The sequence below is a fragment of the Equus caballus genome, chromosome 6 (assembly GCF_041296265.1).
Source record: "Equus caballus isolate H_3958 breed thoroughbred chromosome 6, TB-T2T, whole genome shotgun sequence".
Taxonomy (NCBI): domain Eukaryota; kingdom Metazoa; phylum Chordata; class Mammalia; order Perissodactyla; family Equidae; genus Equus; species Equus caballus.
The window spans coordinates 47,142,787-47,162,709 of NC_091689.1; the positions used below are offsets into that span (position 1 = coordinate 47,142,787).

Below are 19,923 nucleotides of genomic sequence, written 5' to 3' on the forward strand. Positions count from 1 at the left end.
GGCTTTGGGGAGAAAAAGGAAAAATAAAATCTTTTAAAAAAAGAATATTTATCAACCCTTCATTTTATGATTATGCTTTTTGTATCTTGAATACGAAATCACTCTCTACCATTCCTGGTCAGAAAAGTATCTTCTTACATATTCTTCAAAAGATTTCTTTTTTTTAAAGATTGGCACCTGAGCTAACAAGTGTTGCCGACCTTCTTTTTTTTTTTTTCCTCCTACTTTTTCTTCCTAAACCACCCCCCCCAGTACATAGTTGTATATTTTAGTTGTGGGTCCTTCTAGTTGTGGCATGTGGGACGCTGCCTCAGCATGGCCTGATGAGCGGTGCCATGTCCACGCCCAGGATCCGAACCAGTGAAACCCTGGGCCGCCAAAGCGGAGCACACAAACCTAACCACTTGGCCACAGGGCTGGCCCCTCTTCAAAATATTTTAAACTTCTCCCCTTTATGCTTAAGTCCTAAGTCTCCCTAGAATTGACTTTTGTGTATGGTGTGTTATGAGAATCAAGTTTTCATTTTTGAATATGGAAAATCAGTTATCCCAGCTTCATTTAGTGCCTAGTCCCTCCTTTCTGCCTGATCTGCTTTGCTAACTCTGTTATGTAGCAAAGGTCCATATGTACATGAGTCTGTTTCTAGATACTCTGTTCTGTTCCATTGGTCAACTTGAAAAAACCTGCACCGGTAACACACTTCCTTAAATTTTGTAGCTGTAGAATGAATCTAGATCTCTCCTAGAGCAGACACCACCTTGCCAGTAGATTCTTCTTCAGGAGGATCTCCCCACTTCTTGGTCATTGCTCTATTTGAGAATCAACTTGTCAAGTGCTACAGGATTTTGATTGGAATTGCATTGAATCCAAAGTCTAATTGGAGACAAATTGACATCTTTTTGATATTGAAACTTCCTATCATGGATTTGGGCTACTTCCCCATTTATTTAGGTCTTTAATGTCTTTCAATGAAGTTGTATAATTTTCTGCATACAGATAATGCACATCTCCTGTTTTATTTATTCCTCGGTACTTTATTGCTTTTCTGTTATGGTAAATGGTATATATATATATATTTTTTTTTTTTTTTTTTTTTGGAGGAAGATTATCCCTGAGCTAACATCTGCCGCCAATCCTCCTCTTTACTGAGTAAGAGTGGTCCTATGCTAACATCTGTGCCCATCTTCCTCTATTTTATATGTGGGCTGCCTACCACAGCATGGCTTGATGAGTGGTGTGCAGGTCCACGCCTGGGATCTGAACCAATGAACCCCGGGCTGCCAAAGCAGAGCACACGAAGCCAACTGCTACAGCCACCAGCCGGCCCCAGTAAATGGTATTTTTAAAGATTACATTTAAAATTGTCTTTTGCTGGTATATAGAAATGCAGTTGATTTGCCATATTGATTTTAGAGCCAACCACCTCGATAAGCTCTCTCTTCTGTGTAATAATTTTTCTATAAACTGAATTTTCTACAAAGACAATCATATCTCCCAATGATGGCAGTTTGCTTTTTCCTTTTCAGTACTAGGCCTTTAATTTCCTTTTCTTGTGCTGGCCAGGACCTTTAGTACATGTTGAATACAAACAGTGATAGCTGGCATCTTTCTTTTGTTCCTGGTTTTAAAGGAAACACTTCCAATATTTTCCTAGTAAGAATGGTGTTTGCTGTAGTTTTTTTTTTTTTTAAATAACTTATCAAGTTAAGGAAGGCTCTTTCTATTCCTAGTTTGCTAAGGGTTTTATTATGTATGGGTGTTGAATTAAATGCTTTTTCAAGACCATTTTTATTGTGAAATATAACACAAAGATAAATGCAACAAAACATAAATATAAAGGATATTGACTATTTATAATGGGAACACTTACAGAGGGAATGCTAATACTCATGTAACCACCATCCAGGCTAACTGAAAGAGCCTTCCCAGTATTCAAAAGAGAGATGTGTGTCCCTACTCCATCATACGCCATCCCCTCCTCACCATAGCTAAGTAGTTTTCTGACTGTTATGGCAGTCACTTCCTTGCTTTTCTTAATAGTTTCCCCATATGCGTGTACATTCCTTAACAAAATAGATTCTTTTGTCTGCTTTTGAAGATATAAATGTAATAATACTATATGTATTTGTTGTATGCGTAGATGTGGAATTGCTGCATCATAGGGCTTCTTCCATTAGATAATGCTGAACTCTTTTCCAAAGTGGTTAAACCACTTATACTCTCACTCACTGTATATGGGAGTTTCTTTTGTTCCTTATTCTTGTCAACACTTAATATTTCAGACTTTAATTTTGGCTCTTCTGGTGCACACAATGATATTTCATTATGGCTTTAATTTGCATTTCTCTGATTAGTAGTTACTAATTACTAATGAGGTTGAACACCTTTTCATGTGTTTGTTGACCTCATGGATTTCCTCTTGTGAAGTGCTAGTTCAAATCTTTAGTTCACGTTTAGAGTTTTTATTGTTAGGAGTTTTTTTCTTAGTCATTTCATTATACATCCTGGTCACATCCTTTGTCAGTTATGTATGTTACAAATGCTTCCTTCGTTTTTGTTTTTTTTTTTTTTTTTTTTGAGGAAGATTAGCCCTGAGCTAATATCTGCTGCCAATCCTCCTCTTTTTGCTGAGGAAGACTGGCCCTCAGCTAACATCCATGCCCATCTTCCTCTACTTTATATGTGGGATGCCTACCACAGCATGGCTTGACAAGCAGTGCCATGTCCGCACCCAGGATCCAAACTGGCTAACCCAGGGCCACCTAAGCGGAACATTCGAACTTAACTGCTGCGCCACCAGGCCGGCCCAAAATGCTTCCTTCTATTCCATGGCTTGTCTTTTGATAAACAGTTGTTCTTGATTTTAATGTAGTCAAATTTATCAATCTTTTCCTTTATGGTTAGTATATTTGAGTCTTAAGAAATATTTCCCTACCCTTGATGTAAATTATTGTGAATTTCAATTAAAAAATATATATATAAAAAGAAATATTTCCCTACCCTGAACTTATGAATATATTCCTCTATATATCTTCTAAAAGGGTTTAAATTTGCCTTTTACATTACTCTATAGTATAGTGTGGAATAATTTTTGTATATGGCTTAAGGTAGGAGTTTGGTTTTATTTTTTCATATAGATACCCAGTTGTCACAGCAACATCGAAACATGTGTCCTTTCTTTCCTGCTCAAAAGTGCAACCTCTATCATAAATCAAGTGTCTTTTTTTTTTTTTTTTTTTTTGGTGAGGAAGATTGGCGCTGAGCTAACATCTGTTGCTAATCTTCCTCTTTTTGCTTGGGGATTGTCCCTGAGCTAACATCTGTGCCAATCTTTCTCTATTTTGTATGTTGGACGCTGCCATAGCATGGCTAGATGAGCAGTATGTAGGTCCACATCCAGGATCCAAACCCGCAAACCCCAGGCCACTGAAGTGGAGCACATGAACTTAACCAGTACACCACCAGGCCAGCCCTGTCAACTGTCTTTTTATGTTTGAATCTTTCTGGCCTCTGTATTATGTTCCAGTGGGCAACTTAGGTAACTATCTTGTGCCACTCCTACACGGTCTTAATTATTATGGCTTTGTAATTATGTCCTGGTATCTGGTAAAGCAGGTCTTTCCACCTTGTTCATTTTCAAACAGCTATTTGCATTTCCATGTAAATTTTAGAATCAGTTTGTCAGTTTCATAATCTCACAAAAAAGCCTGTTGGGATTTTAATTAGGATTGTCCTGAATCTATAAATCGCTTTAAGGAGAATTGACTTCCTCATGATATTGAGACCTCTAATCCATGAATGTGATAATATCTCTCCATTTGTGTTAGATCTTTCTCAGTGTCTCACAGTAAATTCTGATTTGCTGCATATAGGTCTTCCACATATTTTTTTACATTTATTTTGTATTTTACATTTATTTTGTAACATTATTACACATATTTTGTTACATTTATACCTTGGTATTTGATATTTTTCATACTGTTCTAAGTGGTAACTTTTACAATTATTCATTATCTAATTATTTGTTGTTCATATATAGATATATAATTGATTTTGTATTTTTTTCTCAAGCAGCCTTGTTAAACTCTTATTCAATAATTTATTTGTAGAGTGTTTCTTTTTTTTTTGGAGGAGAATTAGCCCTGAGCTAATATCTGCTACCAAGACTCCCCTTTTTGCTGAGGAAGACTGGCCCTGAGCTAACATCCGTGCCCATCTTCCTCTACTTTATATGTGGGATGCCTGCCACAGCATGGTGTGCCAAGCAGTGCCATGTCCGCACTGGAATTCAAACCGGCGAACCCCGGCCTGCTGAAGCGGAACGTGTGCACTTAACCTCTGTGCCACTGGGCCAGCCCCTATTTGTAGCGCCTTGAATTTTATACATATGCTATCACATTTTCACATTTTCTGTAAATGGTAACAGCTTCATTTCTTCTTTTATCTAATCCTTTTACTTTTTTTATTCTTGTCTTACTGCTCTGGCTAGGATCCCCATTACAAGACCGAACAGAATTGGTGATAACAGGCATTCCTTTATCAGATTAACAAATCTCCTTCTAGTTTCCTTTCTTTTTTTTTTTTTTTTTAAGATTTTATTTTTCCTTGTTCTCCCCAAAGCCCCCTGGTACATAGTTGTATTTTCTTAGTTGTGGGTCCTTCTAGTTGTGGCATGAGGGTATACCGCCTCAGCATGACCCGATGAGCGGTGCCATGTCTGAGTCCAGGATCTGAACCAGCCAAACCCTGGGCCGCTGAAGCAGAGTGTGCGAACTTAATCACTCAGCCATGGGGCCAGTCCCTCCTTCTAGTGTTCTAAAAGATGCTTTTTAGATTTCATACGTTTTGTCTGTATTTATTGAGATAATTGTGTGATTTATTCCATTAATCTATTAACATAATGAATAAAATGAATGTATTTTCCAATACTAAGCTACCCTTAATTCCTGACATAATTCAAGTTAGTCAGTATATTATCTTTTTTGCGCATTGCTGGGTTCAGTTTGCTAGTGTTTTATTGAAGATTTTTGTATCTCTCTTAATAAGTGAGATTGGCCTGTAATTTTTCTTTCTAGTATTGCCTTTATCTGGTCTGGTTATCAAAGTAATTCTGGCCCTATTGAATGAGTTGAGGAGTGTCCTTTCTTTTCCTGTTTTCCAGAAAAGTTTACACATAAGATTAAAATGATCTGCACTTTGTAAGTTTGGTGCAACTTAGGTGTATGATGTCATTCTTAACTCTTTCTTTTCCTTTCACACCTCACATCTAATCCATTTGCAAATTCCGTTCCCTCTAGGTCTACATTAAATTCAGCATCCCACTACTTCTCACCTCCACTGCTATCACCTTGTCTAAGCCACCACCGTCTCTCGCCTGGATAACTGCAGTAGCCTCCTAATTGGACTTGTTGCTTCTGTCCATGCAGCCATTATGATGTTTTAAACATATGGGTCAGATCCTGTTACTCTTCTGCTCAAACCCTCCATTGGCTGCCTCAGAGTAAGAACCAAAGTCCTTACAATGGCCCACAAGGCCTGATATGATCTGGCCACTTTGTTCTCCCTCTGACCTCATCTCCTACTTCTCTCCCCTTACTCTGCTCTAGCCACACAGGACCCCTTGCTGTTCCTCAAACACATCAAGTATGTATGTTCCCATTTCAAAGCCCTTACACTTGTAGTTTGCTCTGCCTGGAACACTGTCCCCTCAGAAATCCACATGACTTGCTCCTTTTGTTTTTTCAAAGTCTCTGCTCCATTGCCACGGTGTCAGCGAGGCCTCTCCTTACTACCGTATATGAAATAGCAAATGTCTCCTGCGTTCCCCATCCGCCTCTCCTTGCTTTATTTTTCTTCATAATATTTATTACCTCCTGACCGTTTATGTATGCATGTATGTATTTATTTATTGCCTGAGTCTCACCACAAGAATGTAAATACCAAGAGGACAGGTATTTTGTGTATATCTCTAGGAACTAGAACAACGCCTGGCAGTAAGAGGTGCTCAGTGTACTCCTCTTGAATCAATGGTGAATATTTTATTATGTGTCTGACTCCTTGAATGTTAGTCAGCTTCTCTACTCTATTTCAGGGCATCTTGTTTTCTATCCTTAGCATTAAAAACACAGCACCTGGCACAGGGCCTTGTACATAACTGTTACTTAGTAACAAACGAGTGAATGAATGAATGTTACAGCCTAGGCTTTGCTTTAGTCTAATTAGCTCCCATCCTTCCCTTAGAGATCATCTTTATTTTTCTTCCCACTTTCCCCCTTCTTTCCTCGTTTCCATCCCTTTCCCTTCTTTCTCACATCTATTCCTCGTCCTCTTCTCTCTCTGCTCTTTCTACTCTCCCTCCTTTAGTCCACCCTCTCTCCTCTCTTTCTCTAAATTCTACTTCTCTACTTATTAATCATTCTCTCATTTTCTGGTCTTACTCCTCTTTCTCTCACAAAATCATAAAACATCAAAATCAGAATTGGCCTTAGCGATTCTGTTGTCTGACTGCTCACTTTGCAGATGTGGAAGATGAGATGCTACGAGATGGCACAATTTAAGGTCACAGCTACTTTAAGGCTGAATCAGAACTAGATTTCAGGCTCTCTCTGTCTCCCTCCTCTCTTCGTTTCCATCCCTTTCCCTTCTTTCTCACATCTATTCCTCGTCCTCTTCTCTCTCTGCTCTTTCTACTCTCCCTCCTTTAGTCCACCCTCTCTCCTCTCTTTCTCTAAATTCTACTTCTCTACTTATTAATCATTCTCTCATTTTCTGGTCTTACTCCTCTTTCTCTCACAAAATCATAAAACATCAAAATCAGAATTGGCCTTAGCGATTCTGTTGTCTGACTGCTCACTTTGCAGATGTGGAAGATGAGATGCTACGAGATGGCACAATTTAAGGTCACAGCTACTTTAAGGCTGAATCAGAACTAGATTTCAGGCTCTCTCTGTCTCCCTCCTCTCTTCTCTCTTCCCTTTCTGCTTTTTCTTTTCTTTCTTAACACAGCGCTGGAATCAGACAAACTTGCATTTGAATCTCAGTTCCGCCACTTACACTGGTGATCTTCAACAAATTATTTGGGGGCTGGCCCGGTGGCACAGCAGTTAAGTTCGCACGTTCCGCTTAGGTGGCCTGGGGTTCGCCAGTTCGGACCCCAGGTGCGGACATGGCACCGCTTGGCAAGCCATGCTGTGGTAGGCGTCCCACATATAAAGTAGAGGAACGTGGGCATGGATGTTAGCTCAGGGCCAGTCTTCCTCAGCAAAAAGAGGGGGATTGGCGGCAGCTGTTAGCTCAGGGCTAATCTTCCTCAAAAAAAAAAAAAAAAAAACCAAATTATTTAACTCTGTGATCCTGTGTCCTCACAGATTAATTGAGATATTAATAGGCACCTCAAAAGGTTGTCATAAAGATTGAATAAAAAGTTGAACAACAATAACAACACAAAACTGCTACAGGTAACATCATACTTCATGGCGAGAAACTTGAAGTTTTCTCACTAAGATCATGTACAAGGCAAGGATGTCCCCTCTCAGGACTCCTTTTCAACATCGTACTGGAAATCCTTGCTAATGCAATACGGCAAAAAAAGAAAATAAAATGTATATTGATTGGGAAGGAAGACATAAAACGGTCTTTGTTTGCAGAGAACATAATCATTTATGCAGAAAATCTGAAAGAATCGATTAAAAAACCTCCTGGAACTAATAAGGAGTTATAGCAAGGTTGCAGGGTAAAGGGTTAATACACAAAAGTCAACTGCTTTCCTATATGCCAACAATGAACAAGTGAATTTGAAATTAAAAACACAATACCATTTACATTAGCACCCCAAAAAGAGAAATACTTGAGTATAAATCTAACAAAATACATATATATAAGACCTATATGAGGAAAACTACAAAACTCTGATGAACAAAATCAAAGAAGAACTACATAAATGGACAGATAATCCATATTCATGGGTTGAAAGACTCAATATTGTCAAGACAGCAGTTTATCCCAACCTGACCTATAGATTTAATGCAATCTCAATCCCAATCCAAGCAAGTTATTGTATGGATATTGACAAACTGATTAAAAAATTTATATGGGGGCTGGCCCCATGGCCAAGTGGCTAAGTTCACGCACTCTGCTTCAGCGGCCCAGGGTTTCACTGGTTTGAATCCTGGGCGCAGACATGACACTGCTCATCAAGCCATGCTGAGGTGGCATCCCAGATGCTACAACTGGAAGGACCCACAACTAAAAATACACAACTATGTACCAGGGAGCTTTGGGGAGAAAAAGGAAAACTAAAATCTTAAAAAAAGAAACGGCGGGGGGCTGGCCCGGTGGCGCAGCAGTTAAGTTCGCACGTTCCACTTCTCAGCGGCCCAGGGTTTGCTGGTTCAGATCCGGGGTGCGGACATGGCACCGCTTGGCAAACGCCATGCTGTGGTAGGCGTCCCACATATAAAGTAGAGGAAGATGGGCATGGATGTTAGCTCAGGGCTGGTCTTCCTCAGCAAAAAGAGGAGGACTAGCAGTAGTTAGCTCAGGGCTAGTCTTCCTCAAAAAAAAAAAAAAAAAAACAAATTTTTATATGAAGAGGCAAAAGACCCAGAATAGCCAACACAATATTGAAGGAGAAGAACAAAGTTGGAAGACTGACACTACTTGACTTCAAGACTTACTGTAAAGCTACAGTAATCAAAACAGTGTGGTATTGGCAGGAGCATAGACAAATAGATCAGTGGGACAAAATAGAGAGCCCAGAAATAGACCTCCATAAATATGGTCAACTATTCTTTGACAAAGGAACAACGGCAATGGATCAAAGGTAGCCTCTTCAGCAAAGGGTGCTAGAACAAGTGGACATTCACATGCAAAAAAAAAGGGAATCTAGACACAGAATTTACACCCTTCACAAAAAGTGACTCAAGATGGATCACAGACCTAAATGTAAAATGCAAAACTATAAAACGCGTGGAAGATAACACAGGAGAAAACCTAGATGACCTTGACTATAGTGATGCTTTTTTAGATACAACACCAAAGACACAATCCATGAAAGAAATAATTGATAAGCTGGACTTATTAAAATGAAAAACTTCTGCTCTGTGACAGACAAAATCAAGAGAATTAGAAGACAAGCCACAGACTAGAAGAAACTATTTGCCAAAGACACATCTGATAAAGAACTGCTCTCCAAAATATACAAAGAACTCTTAAAACTCACCAAATAAGAAAAGAAACAACCCAATTAAAAAATGGATCAAAGACCTTAAACACTTCACCAAAGATATACAGATGTCAAGTAAACATATGAAAAGATGCTCCACGTCATATGTCACCAGGGAAATGCAAATTAAAACAACAACGAGATACCACTACACACCTATTAGAATGGCCAAAATCTGAAATACTGACAACACAGAAAGCTGGCCAGGATGTGGAGCAATAGGAACTCTCGTTCACTGGTGGTGGGAATGCAAAATGGCACAGCCACTTTGGAAGACAGTTTGGTGGTTTCTTACAAAACTTAACATACTCTTACTATACGATCCAGCAATTTTGCTCCTTTGTATTTACCCAAAGGAGTAGAAGACACATCCACATAAAAACCTGCACATGGATGTTTATAGCAGCTTTATGAGTAATTGCCAAAATTTGGACACAACCAAGATGTCCTTCGGTAGGTGAATGGGTACATAAACTGTGGTACATCCAGACAATGGAGTACTATTTGGCACTAAAAAGAAATGAGCTATCGAGCCATGAAAAGACATGGAGGAACCTTAAGAGATTCCTTAAGCCAATCTGAGGTGGCTACATGTTGTATGATTCCCACTCTATGACATTCTGGAAAAGGGAAAACTATGGAGACAATAAAAAGATCAGTAGTTGGCAGGGGTGGGGAGTGAGGAAAGATAAATAGGCAGAACACAGAGAATTTTTAGGGCAGTGAAAATACTCTATGACATTATCATGATGGATATATGTCATTACACAGGTGTCCAAACCCACTGAATGTATACCAACAAGGGTGAAACCTTTAGTAACTTGTAGATGTTGGGTGAATATGATGTGTCAATGTAGGTGCATCCTTGGTAAAAAAAAAAACGTACCATTCTGGTAAGTGATTTTGGTAATAGGGGAGGTTATGCATGTGTAAGAGCAAGGAGTACATGGGAAATCTCTGTACCTTCCTCCCAATTTTATTATAAACCTAAAACTGCTCTAAAAAAGTCTTTTTTTTTTTTTTTTGAGGAAGATTAGCCTTGAGCTAACATCTGCTGCCAATCCTCCTCTTTTTGCTGAGGAAGACTGGCCCTGAGCTAACATCCATGCCCATCTTCCCCTACTTTATATGCAGGACACCTACCACAGCATGGCTTGCCAAGTGGTGCCATGTCTGCACCCGGGATCAGAACCCGTGAACCTCGGGCCGCCAAATCTGAACGTGCAAACTTAACGGCTGCGCCACTGGACTGGCCCTGAAAAATAGTCTTAAAAAAAAAGTTGAACAAATAAAGACCTGACACATAATAGAACATATGTCGGCTCTTTTCTCATTGTTTCCTCATATTTTTATTTTTACTTCCCTCTTTAAATTGATAAGATTGTATTCATTCTTTGGTTCCTTCAAACTTTGGATATTTTATTATGCCTTTGATCCCTTCTCCTCTCTTATACTGTCATCTCTTCCATCCATTTCTTCTTCTCTTTCTCCTCCTCTGCCTCTTCTTCCTCCTTTTTCTTCTTCTCTCTCTCCTTTGTTTCTGCTTCTCATTTTCTATCATAAACCAAGCCACGTGTTCCATAAACTTTGAGCTTAAAGTCCCTTCAGCTCCAGCAGTCTACCAGTCCTCTGATTTCATCTTCATTTGTGTTGTCTTTTCCCACTTTCTCTCATTCCATTACTTGTAAATTATTTAACTTCCCTGGGCCTCAACTTTTCCATCTGTAAAATGGAAATAAGATTGTTATAAGCATCAAATGAATTAAGGAAAGCTCTTAGTGCTTAACACAAGGGCCTCCAAGAAGTCATTAACTTTATTCTCATTTGACCTGCTGCAAGCCTGGTATGAAATATAAAACTACGGAAATGTTAGCTGTTTATTTTTTTCTTAAGGCACAATGGTGAAACGGAAAGACGGCTTCGGGTTTGAAAAGACCTAGGTTCCGGGAGACTCTCTGGATTATTATGAGCCTCAATTTCTTCATCTGTAAGACGAGACTAATGACATATGCCTTCCTTCCACCTGGGGTTTTTTCCTCCCCCAGGAATTAAGAGTCAATATACAGGAAAGCGTCACTCTACAAGTACATGTTGTAATCATGATAGACGGTGTCCTAGATTCACACTGGGGAGGCGGTATAGTTACGAGGATTCAATAGGATAAAATTTTTAAAGATGCCTGACCAATAGTAAGCACTCGATACATGTTAGCTATTATTATTTTACCTTTTCCACTTCTTTTCCCTTGCTCCTCAAAAAAATGAGTGAACTACCCACGTGATCTCTGCTGCTAAACTATTACTGATTATTGTCTCCGTCCTCTCCTCCTCATGCCCCCACCGTTTTTTTTCTTCTCTCTCTGTCTCTCCATTACAGCTTTCCTCTCTCCTCAGGCACCCGTGCAGCCTGGATCTCCAGATCTCAGGCAGCTTAGAGCAGTCACTTCCTAGAAGCACCCGGTACCTGCCTGAGACCAGGGAGTCCCTTTGCGTTTAGCGTCTAGCGCTCGTCCAACAATAAAGTTTTATTGAAACAAAGCAGAGAAAAAGGCGCCCGTCCTTCTTGCCCTAACAGCCAATCAGAAAGTAGAATGCCTGTGTCGCTCACAGGCGCTTCAGAGTCGGAAAGCAGGGGCGGGGCATGTCGCGCTTGAAACCCGCCTCGTAAGAGCGGAAGTACGGCCGGAAGCCAGCCATAGAGTTTAGTGGCCAGAGCGCCCCTGCGGAGAGGTGTCAGGAAGGGCTCGGAACAGCTGCCGGAGGTGACGGAGCGGCGGCCCCGCCCGGTGCGCTGGAAGACGAAGCTTCCAGGTAGCGGCCCGCAGAGTGTGATCCAGGGTACGACCGGGCAGGCAGCGGGAGCCCACCGTCCCTTGGCGGCCTCTTTAAGGGAGGGGGCGGAGCCACGTGGAAGGAGCGTGAGGGTGAGGTCACGTGGCTGGGGGCACTTGCGGGGCACCAGTGGCGATTTGAGGCAGCGTCGTCGTTGGGTGTACGCCATGTGACACTCCTTCCCCACTGCATCCTTGCCTTAGGATTCAGTGGGGTGCACGTGGTGGGGCTTGGGATATAGGCCCAGGGATGGGGGAGGGTGGGCGTGGCCACCCTGTTTCAGCCAGACTTGCGTCAAAGGGGCCAGTTTTAGGATTCCTTGATCCGAGTTTTAGACAGCTCCATCTCTGTCTCCTCACTGGAGAAGTAACTCAGTGCCTTTGTAGTCCACTCCCTAGCTCTTGTGCTTCCCATCCTCCCAGTGTTCAGGGACCTGCAGCTTCACATACTCTTTCCTTGCAGCTCCAGACATCCTGAGCCCAGGTCCCCCCACCTCAGTGCAGCCATGAGTGCCGAGGTGAAGGTGACAGGGCAGAACCAGGAGCAATTTCTGCTCCTGGCCAAGTCGGCCAAGGGGGCAGCGCTGGCCACACTCATCCACCAGGTGCTGGAGGCCCCTGGTGTCTACGTGTTTGGGGAACTGCTGGATATGCCTAATGTTAGAGAGGTGGGTTCCTGGCCTGAATAGCCCACAGGGAAGCTTGGGGCTAAAGTTTCAATTTGAGAATGGGTGGGCAGGGCACATTTTGTAACCCCATAACCATTCAGTTGAACAAGAATATGTTGATGATTAACTGGCAGCTTGCAAAAGTAACTATGCAAGTAAACCTGCTTTCCCCTTGGGGACGAATGAGCTGTAAAAACCCAGTATTTTTCATTTTTAAGCAAAAAAGCGTATGATTTAGAATAGGAAACCTGATTCCAGCCTGTCTCCACCAGTGTAACACCTCTTAATAAGCATGTCACCTTGATCGGGACACATATATTTTAGGGCCTCCGTTTTCTCTTTTAAAAATGGAGCTGATACTGCCTCTCACTGTTATTGTAGGAATCAGGTGAGATTATGGGAAAGTGTAAAGTCTGGTACAGGTGGCAGGAACAATCGTGAAATTGGCATGCCCTCTTCTCCCCCTTTTGCAAGGTAGCTGACACACTTAAGTTAAAAAACGTAGGAGGTGTCTTTTTCCCAAACACATGTGGCTAGAAACACAGCAGAGAGAACTGTTTACACAGAAGTAGCAGTGTTAAGAGTTTAAAGTTCGGAGTGGATGGGTCGTTAAGATGTATGACACCAGCAAGTGTTTGTTGAGAGAACCAACTACATGCATAGCTCTGCTTAGTGGGATACCAGAGCCTGGGTCTGTAATCTTGTTGAAAAGAAAGATATTCTTAGGTGACAACCTTAGGCACAGTTTGATTGATGAAATGCCAGAATGAGTGATGAGTGTTAGGAGGAGAGGAGATCTGGGTGGGCTGGCCCAGGTGATGAAAGCCTTCTGGGTGAGGGGGGTCTGAAACAGAGGCCACAAATTCCAGTGCCCGCCTAGGCCATGCAGCTGTCAGAGATGAGTGAGGCTGAAGCAGGAGTCTTTGGTGAATTGGGGAGTACAGCAAACTGTCTAAAGGTATTCAAATTCAGAACTATTAGACACACTCTAAGGACCAAACAACACAGTTTGTAATGTCTGCCGTGTGTGTACATTAGACACTGAACACTGAACGTTTTCAACTCTGAATTTAGGGTAGGAATTGCAGGCATGTGGAGGAAGAGGGCATTGTGGTTTGGGGGAATAGTGTAAGCAAAGGCCTGGAGGGGGAAATGAGGCCTGCTTATGGGGAAGTGATCAGAGAGGCAGAGAGTTCCTTTTGGTGAGCTGGGAGAGCTAATGTTGGAGGAGAAAGATGGGGCCAGAAAGTGGAGTTCAAACCAGATTAAGGCTGGGAGGGTGGAGAGAGAGGTCCTTCCTGTCACCTCTTCTCTTTCCTCGTATTCTTGCAGCTGGCTGAGAGTGACTTCGCGTCCACATTCCGGCTGCTCACGGTGTTTGCTTATGGGACATATGCTGACTACTTAGGTAACCAGAGAGGCTGCAGCTCTGGAGTCGTGGAGGTGGGAGAAGGGCAATTTCTGGAGGGCCTTAGAAGAAATTCCTGGCATACCTTAGTTAGATCCCCTAGGTTCACAGGGTCAGGGTCACCATGTGAATTGGCATGGAAAATGCAATAACAACAACAACAACAAAAGAGCAGGGGAAGGAGGCTAGGGCTTCCCACAAGGCGAAATCAGGATTTCCTCCACTTTGTCCTTTTTCCCAGCTGAAGCCCGGAACCTTCCCCCACTCACAGAGGCTCAGAAGAATAAGCTTCGACACCTATCAGTCGTCACCCTGGCTGCCAAAGTCAAGGTGAGTGACAGCCCTGGTCCTGGGCCAAAGAGCACCCTTCTGTGTGTCCCTTCATAAGGGCCCATTTGCACTCAGCCAGCCTTCAACCACACTGTTGCTTCTTCCCGCCTTCCCCCGAGGAGAAGTGTGTCTAAGGTCTGTATCTCAACTCCATTACCTGCAGCCTTTTAGGCTGAATAGTGTTCTCTTAGTTTTCTGTTTTGTTTTTATTTTTCAGTCAACTTAAGTTCTAGGTAAAACATCTTTTGTGTTTTGGGTCAGAATGGCAACTAGGATGCTGTTGGCTGTGGCGTTCAACAGTCACCCTCCTGCCCACCGTATAAAGTCAGCAGTCTCAGTGTGCAGAGCTGGCAACGAGGCTGTCTCTCCTGGTGAAGCGCTAGGCTTCTGTTTGCTGGAATAAGAAACATAACCCAGAAGTCTCTCTGTATTTCCTGTTAGGTTCAGTATTTTGTTCACTATCCCACTCCCTCCCATCTGTGCTCTCCCAGTTGTTACTTGACTCTCCTGTCATTGTCAGGATTTGCTTAGCTCAGGCTCTTTATCGTGAGATGCCTCTCTGCAAGGAGGCTGAGGAGAAGTGGTAAACAGAGTAACTCCAGACCTCCCACACCTTATGTCAAGGTGGGCAACCGTGGTTGACCAAGGCTGAACCAAGGTCACCCACACATTTTATTAAGGTGATCTTGCCCAAGGTCTGTGTGCTATCCTGAGCTGTGGCCAGTGGATTGACACTCAGGCACATGTCACTTTATTCCTCTGTGGTGTGGGAGGTAGGCGTGGTAGGGGAGCATAAATCTTATATTTTGTTAAGATTGTCCTTCTCATGATGTTATTTTTCAGGTGGGAATACTTTTATTTATTTTGCCTTAGAACCAGCCTTTTAGAGAAAAGGATTTAGGAGTAGGAGTGGAGGGCAGGCAGGTGAGCCCAGGCAGGGGGAAAGGAGGGAAGCAGAATCTTGGAAGGCCCTCTCTGCTGCGGAACCTCACAAACGCCAGCCCAACATCCCTGGGCTCCAGTGTATCCCATATGCAGTGTTGCTGGAGGCCCTTGCCCTGCGTAACGTGCGGCAGCTGGAAGACCTTGTCATTGAGGCCGTGTACGCCGATGTGCTTCGCGGTTCCCTGGACCAGCGCAATCAGCGGCTGGAGGTTGACTACAGCATTGGGCGGGACATCCAGCGCCAGGACCTCAGTGCCATTGCCCGAACCCTGCAAGAGTGGTGAGAACTGTGTCCTGGCATTGTCCCTTCTCTTCTCACCCCAAGAAAGGGAGAGGCGCTTTGAGTGGGAGAGGGCTGGGCTGCACTGCAGAGGTGGAATCCAAGAGGGTGAAGGGAAATGAGCTCATTCCTCCAACTGCTTCTGAGGAAAGGAGTGGAGGAGGGCCTGCGGGGTAAGAGGCAGGACTTGGTGCCCTTGGTATAGTAACTGGAGGAGGAAAAGGGGAATGGTACTCTTCAGAGGATCCTCACTGGGAGGTCGGTCAGCTGTCAACCCCTGGGTCTGTAACTAGCGCTGTCATAGGCTGTGGGCCTTTTCCACTTCTTCTCTTTGTGTTCTTGGCTAACTTTAGTTCATTAATACACCTTCTTTTTTTTCTCTTAAGTATCTCCTACCCCATTTTGTTTTTAGTTCCTACTGCCATCTTGCACATCACTCCAGGCACTTCCTTATACCTCTTTCATCCTACCTGAGTGTCCTTCCAGGTCCTGAGAATATTGTTGCAGGTGGTTTCCAGGTGCCCTGGTGAGGGTTCCTAATTCAGACAAGGGTTTGGCTGCCAGGATCTAGGGTTCTTTCCTTTTTTTTTTTTTTTTGAGGAAGATTAGCCCTGAGCTAACTGCTGCCAATCCTCCTCTTTTTGCTGAGGAAGACTGGCCCTGAGCTAACATCCATGCCCGTCTTCCTCTACTATATATGTGGGACGCCTGCCACAGCATGGCTTGCCACGTGGTGCCATGTCCGCACCCGGGATCCGAACCAGTGAACCCCGGGCTCCCAAAGTGGAACGTGCACACCCAACCACTGCACCACCGGGCCAGCCCAGGGTTCTTTCTGATTCTATTTTTCATGAGCCTGTGATCACAGCCCTCTTCCGCTGACACTTCTCTCTCCTGATTCCCACAGGTGTGTGGGCTGTGAGGTAGTGCTGTCAGGCATTGAGGAACAGGTGAGCCGTGCCAACCAGCACAAGGAGCAGCAACTGGGCCTGAAGCAGCAGATTGAGAGTGAGGTGAGGAGGCAAGGGGGCAGCATGGACCCAAGCTCCTCCACCCTGGGCCAGTTGTCCAGTTGGACAGTGGCTGCAGCAGACAGACAAGGTGGGCAGGGACTGTCAGGTTCTGGAACCTTCCTCATTATCCCCTATTCCTTTCATCTTGGTAGGTCGCCAACCTTAAAAAAACCATTAAAGTTACAACAGCAGCAGCAGCCGCAGCCACGTCTCAGGACCCTGAGCAACACCTGACTGAGCTGAGGGAACCAGCTCCTGGCACTAACCAGCGCCAGCCCAGCAAGAAAGCCTCAAAGGGCAAGGGGTGAGCCAGTGTGGCAAGAGCTGCTCGCTTCTGGAGTGCCCTGGTTTTACTTCAGAAACCCAGCTGCCATCATTCCCTTTAGTCATTTGCAAGGGGGTAGGGAAGGGGGCAGGCTTCAGGGGTCAGGGGATTCCCTGCAGCCTCTCCCTCTCTCTTCCCCTTGCCAGGCTCCGAGGGAGCGCCAAGATTTGGTCCAAGTCGAACTGAAGGGACTGTCGTCTCTTTCCTGGGGATGTGCTTCCCAGCTGCCTGCCTGCCCTTTAGGAGTCCTCAGAGAGCCTTCCTGTGCCCCTGGCCAGCTGATAATCCTAGGTTCATGACCCTTCACCTCCCTTCTCCTCTTCCCCACCCCCAAGCATAGATCACACCTTCTCTAGGGAGGAGGCAAGTACAAGTGTGTTTTTGTTGGTACTTTTTGTTTTATGTGACTTTTTTACGTGTCCATTGTTCCCCTCCCTGCCATGCTCTCTTCCCTGTTTCTTTCCGAGCCAGCATCTATCCCTGTTTATTACATGTCATTCAGAAGGTGGGGCTGCTCCTTCTCCAGCATAACACACACGTGTTCCTTCTCCCACCACCCCATCCCTGCATGCCTGGTCCCCAGTTCTACTCCCAAGCCCCAGACTATTTGGGCAGCATCTGCAGAGCCGGAGGGCTCCCACCTTTATTCCCACCCTCAGAGTTCCAGGAGCCAGTCGGCCATTCTAGGAGTCACTGGACACTTTCATCCTAGAATCCTGTCACACTACAGTTGTTTCCTTTCCTCTCTCTTCCCCTTGGATCCTGGGAATGCTGCTGCTTCAATGACCCCAGAGCCTCAGAAGGCTAGCTGTTTCTTGAGACGTTGAGAGATGGTTCTTTCTTGGCCCTGGCTATCTTGGAAAGCCTGATGGCAATCCTGGAAGGATTTATACTTCCTTTAGTGAGTTTGGTGGGGAAGGGAAGGGGATATAGATTGTATTAAAAAAAAAAAAAAGTATATATACATATATCTATATACAAGATGACACAGAAATAAATCTATGAGAAGTCTATCTACAAACATGCCCTGAACTCTAGGTATCTTCTGTCTTTGATATCTGTGGATGGGAAGAAGGCTCATTCCCATTCCACTCTAAAGCAAAGTGCTGGAAAAAGAAGAGAACCAGAGAAGATGTGCTGAATCCTGGCCTAGAGGCCAGGAGACCTAGATGCTGGGCTCTGTGACTTTGGACAAGTTTCTCAGTATCTCAGCATCATTCAGAAGCTGTGGATACTTACTGAGCACCAACGTGTGATAGGTGCTGGGGATGCAAAATGGCGGTCACTGTCCCTGCTCCGGAGGAGCTTGAGTTCAGCCTGTTTCATTCCACCTTATAGAATCGTAAGGGAAAGAGTTGACGATAAACTTCAGTTTTTGCATCAGAATCACGCAGAACTCTGAGATCTGCAGCAAGAAGTAGCAGTCGGGCCACTGTTCTCTGTCCAAGGCAGAGCTTCCCGAGTGGTGTGCCGGAGGATTGGTCTCCTTGGCCTAGCGTCCCTGGAGTTGGGAAGCTCTAATGTAAGGGACAGTTGACCCCTGCTTGCATGTGAAGTGGTTGCCTCCTGAGGGTCCCAGTGTTGACTGAGCTGCCCTCCAGAGCGTGCGCTGTTCTCTAGGTGGACATTAGGACAGACCATTCTTTACTGGTCCTAAGGCTATCAGTCATAGAACTAGAAAGTGGGGGAGTTTTTGATTAAAAGTGGGCTGGATGAGCCTATTGAGGCACTGGAGCCTTAATGGGACCAGTCCAATGAGCCCTGTTTCAAGAGTTGACACTCTTGGCTTCTCTTTTTAGCTTTGCCCTAGACAAGCTTGTTGAGCCTGTTGCATCTTGGTTCTCAGTCTCTACCTCTGAAATAAACTCCTTCCTCCCATACCTTCCAGTGTGTAGAAGTTGCTCATTCATGGTGCCTTGAATCTGTCTCCCCCTCCTCTGCCCATGTCCCAGTTTTTCTGTTGAACTTAGTATCTTGTTTCCCTGTAAGCTGCTTCCAGCTAATGGCTCCATAACTTCCCCGACCTCTCTAGTTCCAGCCTTCAGTGGCTGGCTCTAAAGTCTACTGTAGGCTGGGCTGGGACTGGCTGGCTTAACACCCAAAGAGGGAGGGGGGCCATTCACAGCTCCAAAGACATGCAAATATAATTTGTCTTTATTTTACAAAGGCAGGGCTCTTGGCGAAGGGGGAGTACATTATTTGTAGGCTTAGTTTTGACCATGAAATTTGGTTTAGGATTTAGGGATTCTATGTATAACCAAGCCCATGGCACCAGGAAAATCTTCCCAGACAAGAATCTTACCACCACCTGCACTGTCTTACACGCAGATCTCTACCGTACAGCAGTCTTAGGTGATCTTAGGGCTGAACCACTATGGTGAGAGGAGGAGGAAAAGAAGTTGCCTTCATGAGAATTCATGCACCTGAAACAGATACTTGAAAGATTAAGCCAAAGTCTCTGAAGCTCAAAACAGCAGTCGGAGTGGTGCACATCTTTATGCACAAGAGCAGAGACATTGTCTCCAGTCAGTATGTTGTGAAATCCTGTTAAAGAGAGATTAGAAATTCTCCCCTTAGGTGCATCTTCCAACACGGATGGATAGAAGGGAGTTTAGAGGGGCAAGTCTAGGCAGTGTACTAGTTGTCAATTGCTGTGTAACAAATTACCCTAAAATTTAGCGGCTTACAACAACATAGTTATTATCACAGTTTGGTTCAGGAATCTGGGCACAACTAAGCTGAGTTTTCTGCTTCAGGGTCTCTCACAAGGCTACAATAAAAGTGTTAGCTAGGGCCATATCATCTCAAGGTTCCAACGGGAAATACTTGTTTCCAAGCACACTTGATTGTCAGCAGGATTCTCTACCTTATAGTTGGGTGCACTGACAGTCTCATTTCCTG

At 44.0% G+C, this 19,923-nt stretch overlaps 1 protein-coding gene and 1 long non-coding RNA gene across 5 annotated transcripts in view; one reads left to right on the forward strand and one right to left on the reverse strand.

Annotated features, from left to right (window-relative positions):
• The window catches only part of COPS7A (COP9 signalosome subunit 7A), a 23,978-nt gene extending 5,076 nt beyond the window's left edge, over nt 1-18,902 (forward strand). Inside the window, exons 2-9 of one of the 4 annotated variants that reach the window (XM_023643046.2) lie at nt 11,617-12,033; nt 12,517-12,721; nt 14,054-14,129; nt 14,371-14,459; nt 15,482-15,684; nt 16,592-16,697; nt 16,850-17,001; nt 17,169-18,902. In XM_023643046.2, the coding sequence (XP_023498814.1) occupies nt 12,560-12,721; nt 14,054-14,129; nt 14,371-14,459; nt 15,482-15,684; nt 16,592-16,697; nt 16,850-17,001; nt 17,169-17,208 (828 nt within the window). In that variant the 5' untranslated portion in view covers nt 11,617-12,033; nt 12,517-12,559 and the 3' untranslated portion in view covers nt 17,209-18,902. Of the gene's footprint in view, nt 1-11,599; nt 12,147-12,516; nt 12,722-14,053; nt 14,130-14,370; nt 14,460-15,481; nt 15,685-16,591; nt 16,698-16,849; nt 17,002-17,168 lie in introns of those variants that run through there. The other 3 variants (XM_001496881.5, XM_070269840.1, XM_023643047.2) reach the window with 3 other exon arrangements.
• On the reverse strand, nt 10,531-11,741 carry LOC106783270 (uncharacterized). Its single transcript, XR_001380950.3, has 2 exons — nt 11,450-11,741; nt 10,531-10,945 (listed from the first exon to the last, which is right to left on the reverse strand). It is a non-coding gene; the product is annotated as an uncharacterized lncRNA (long non-coding RNA).
• Nucleotides 18,903-19,923: the final 1,021 nt, after the last annotated feature.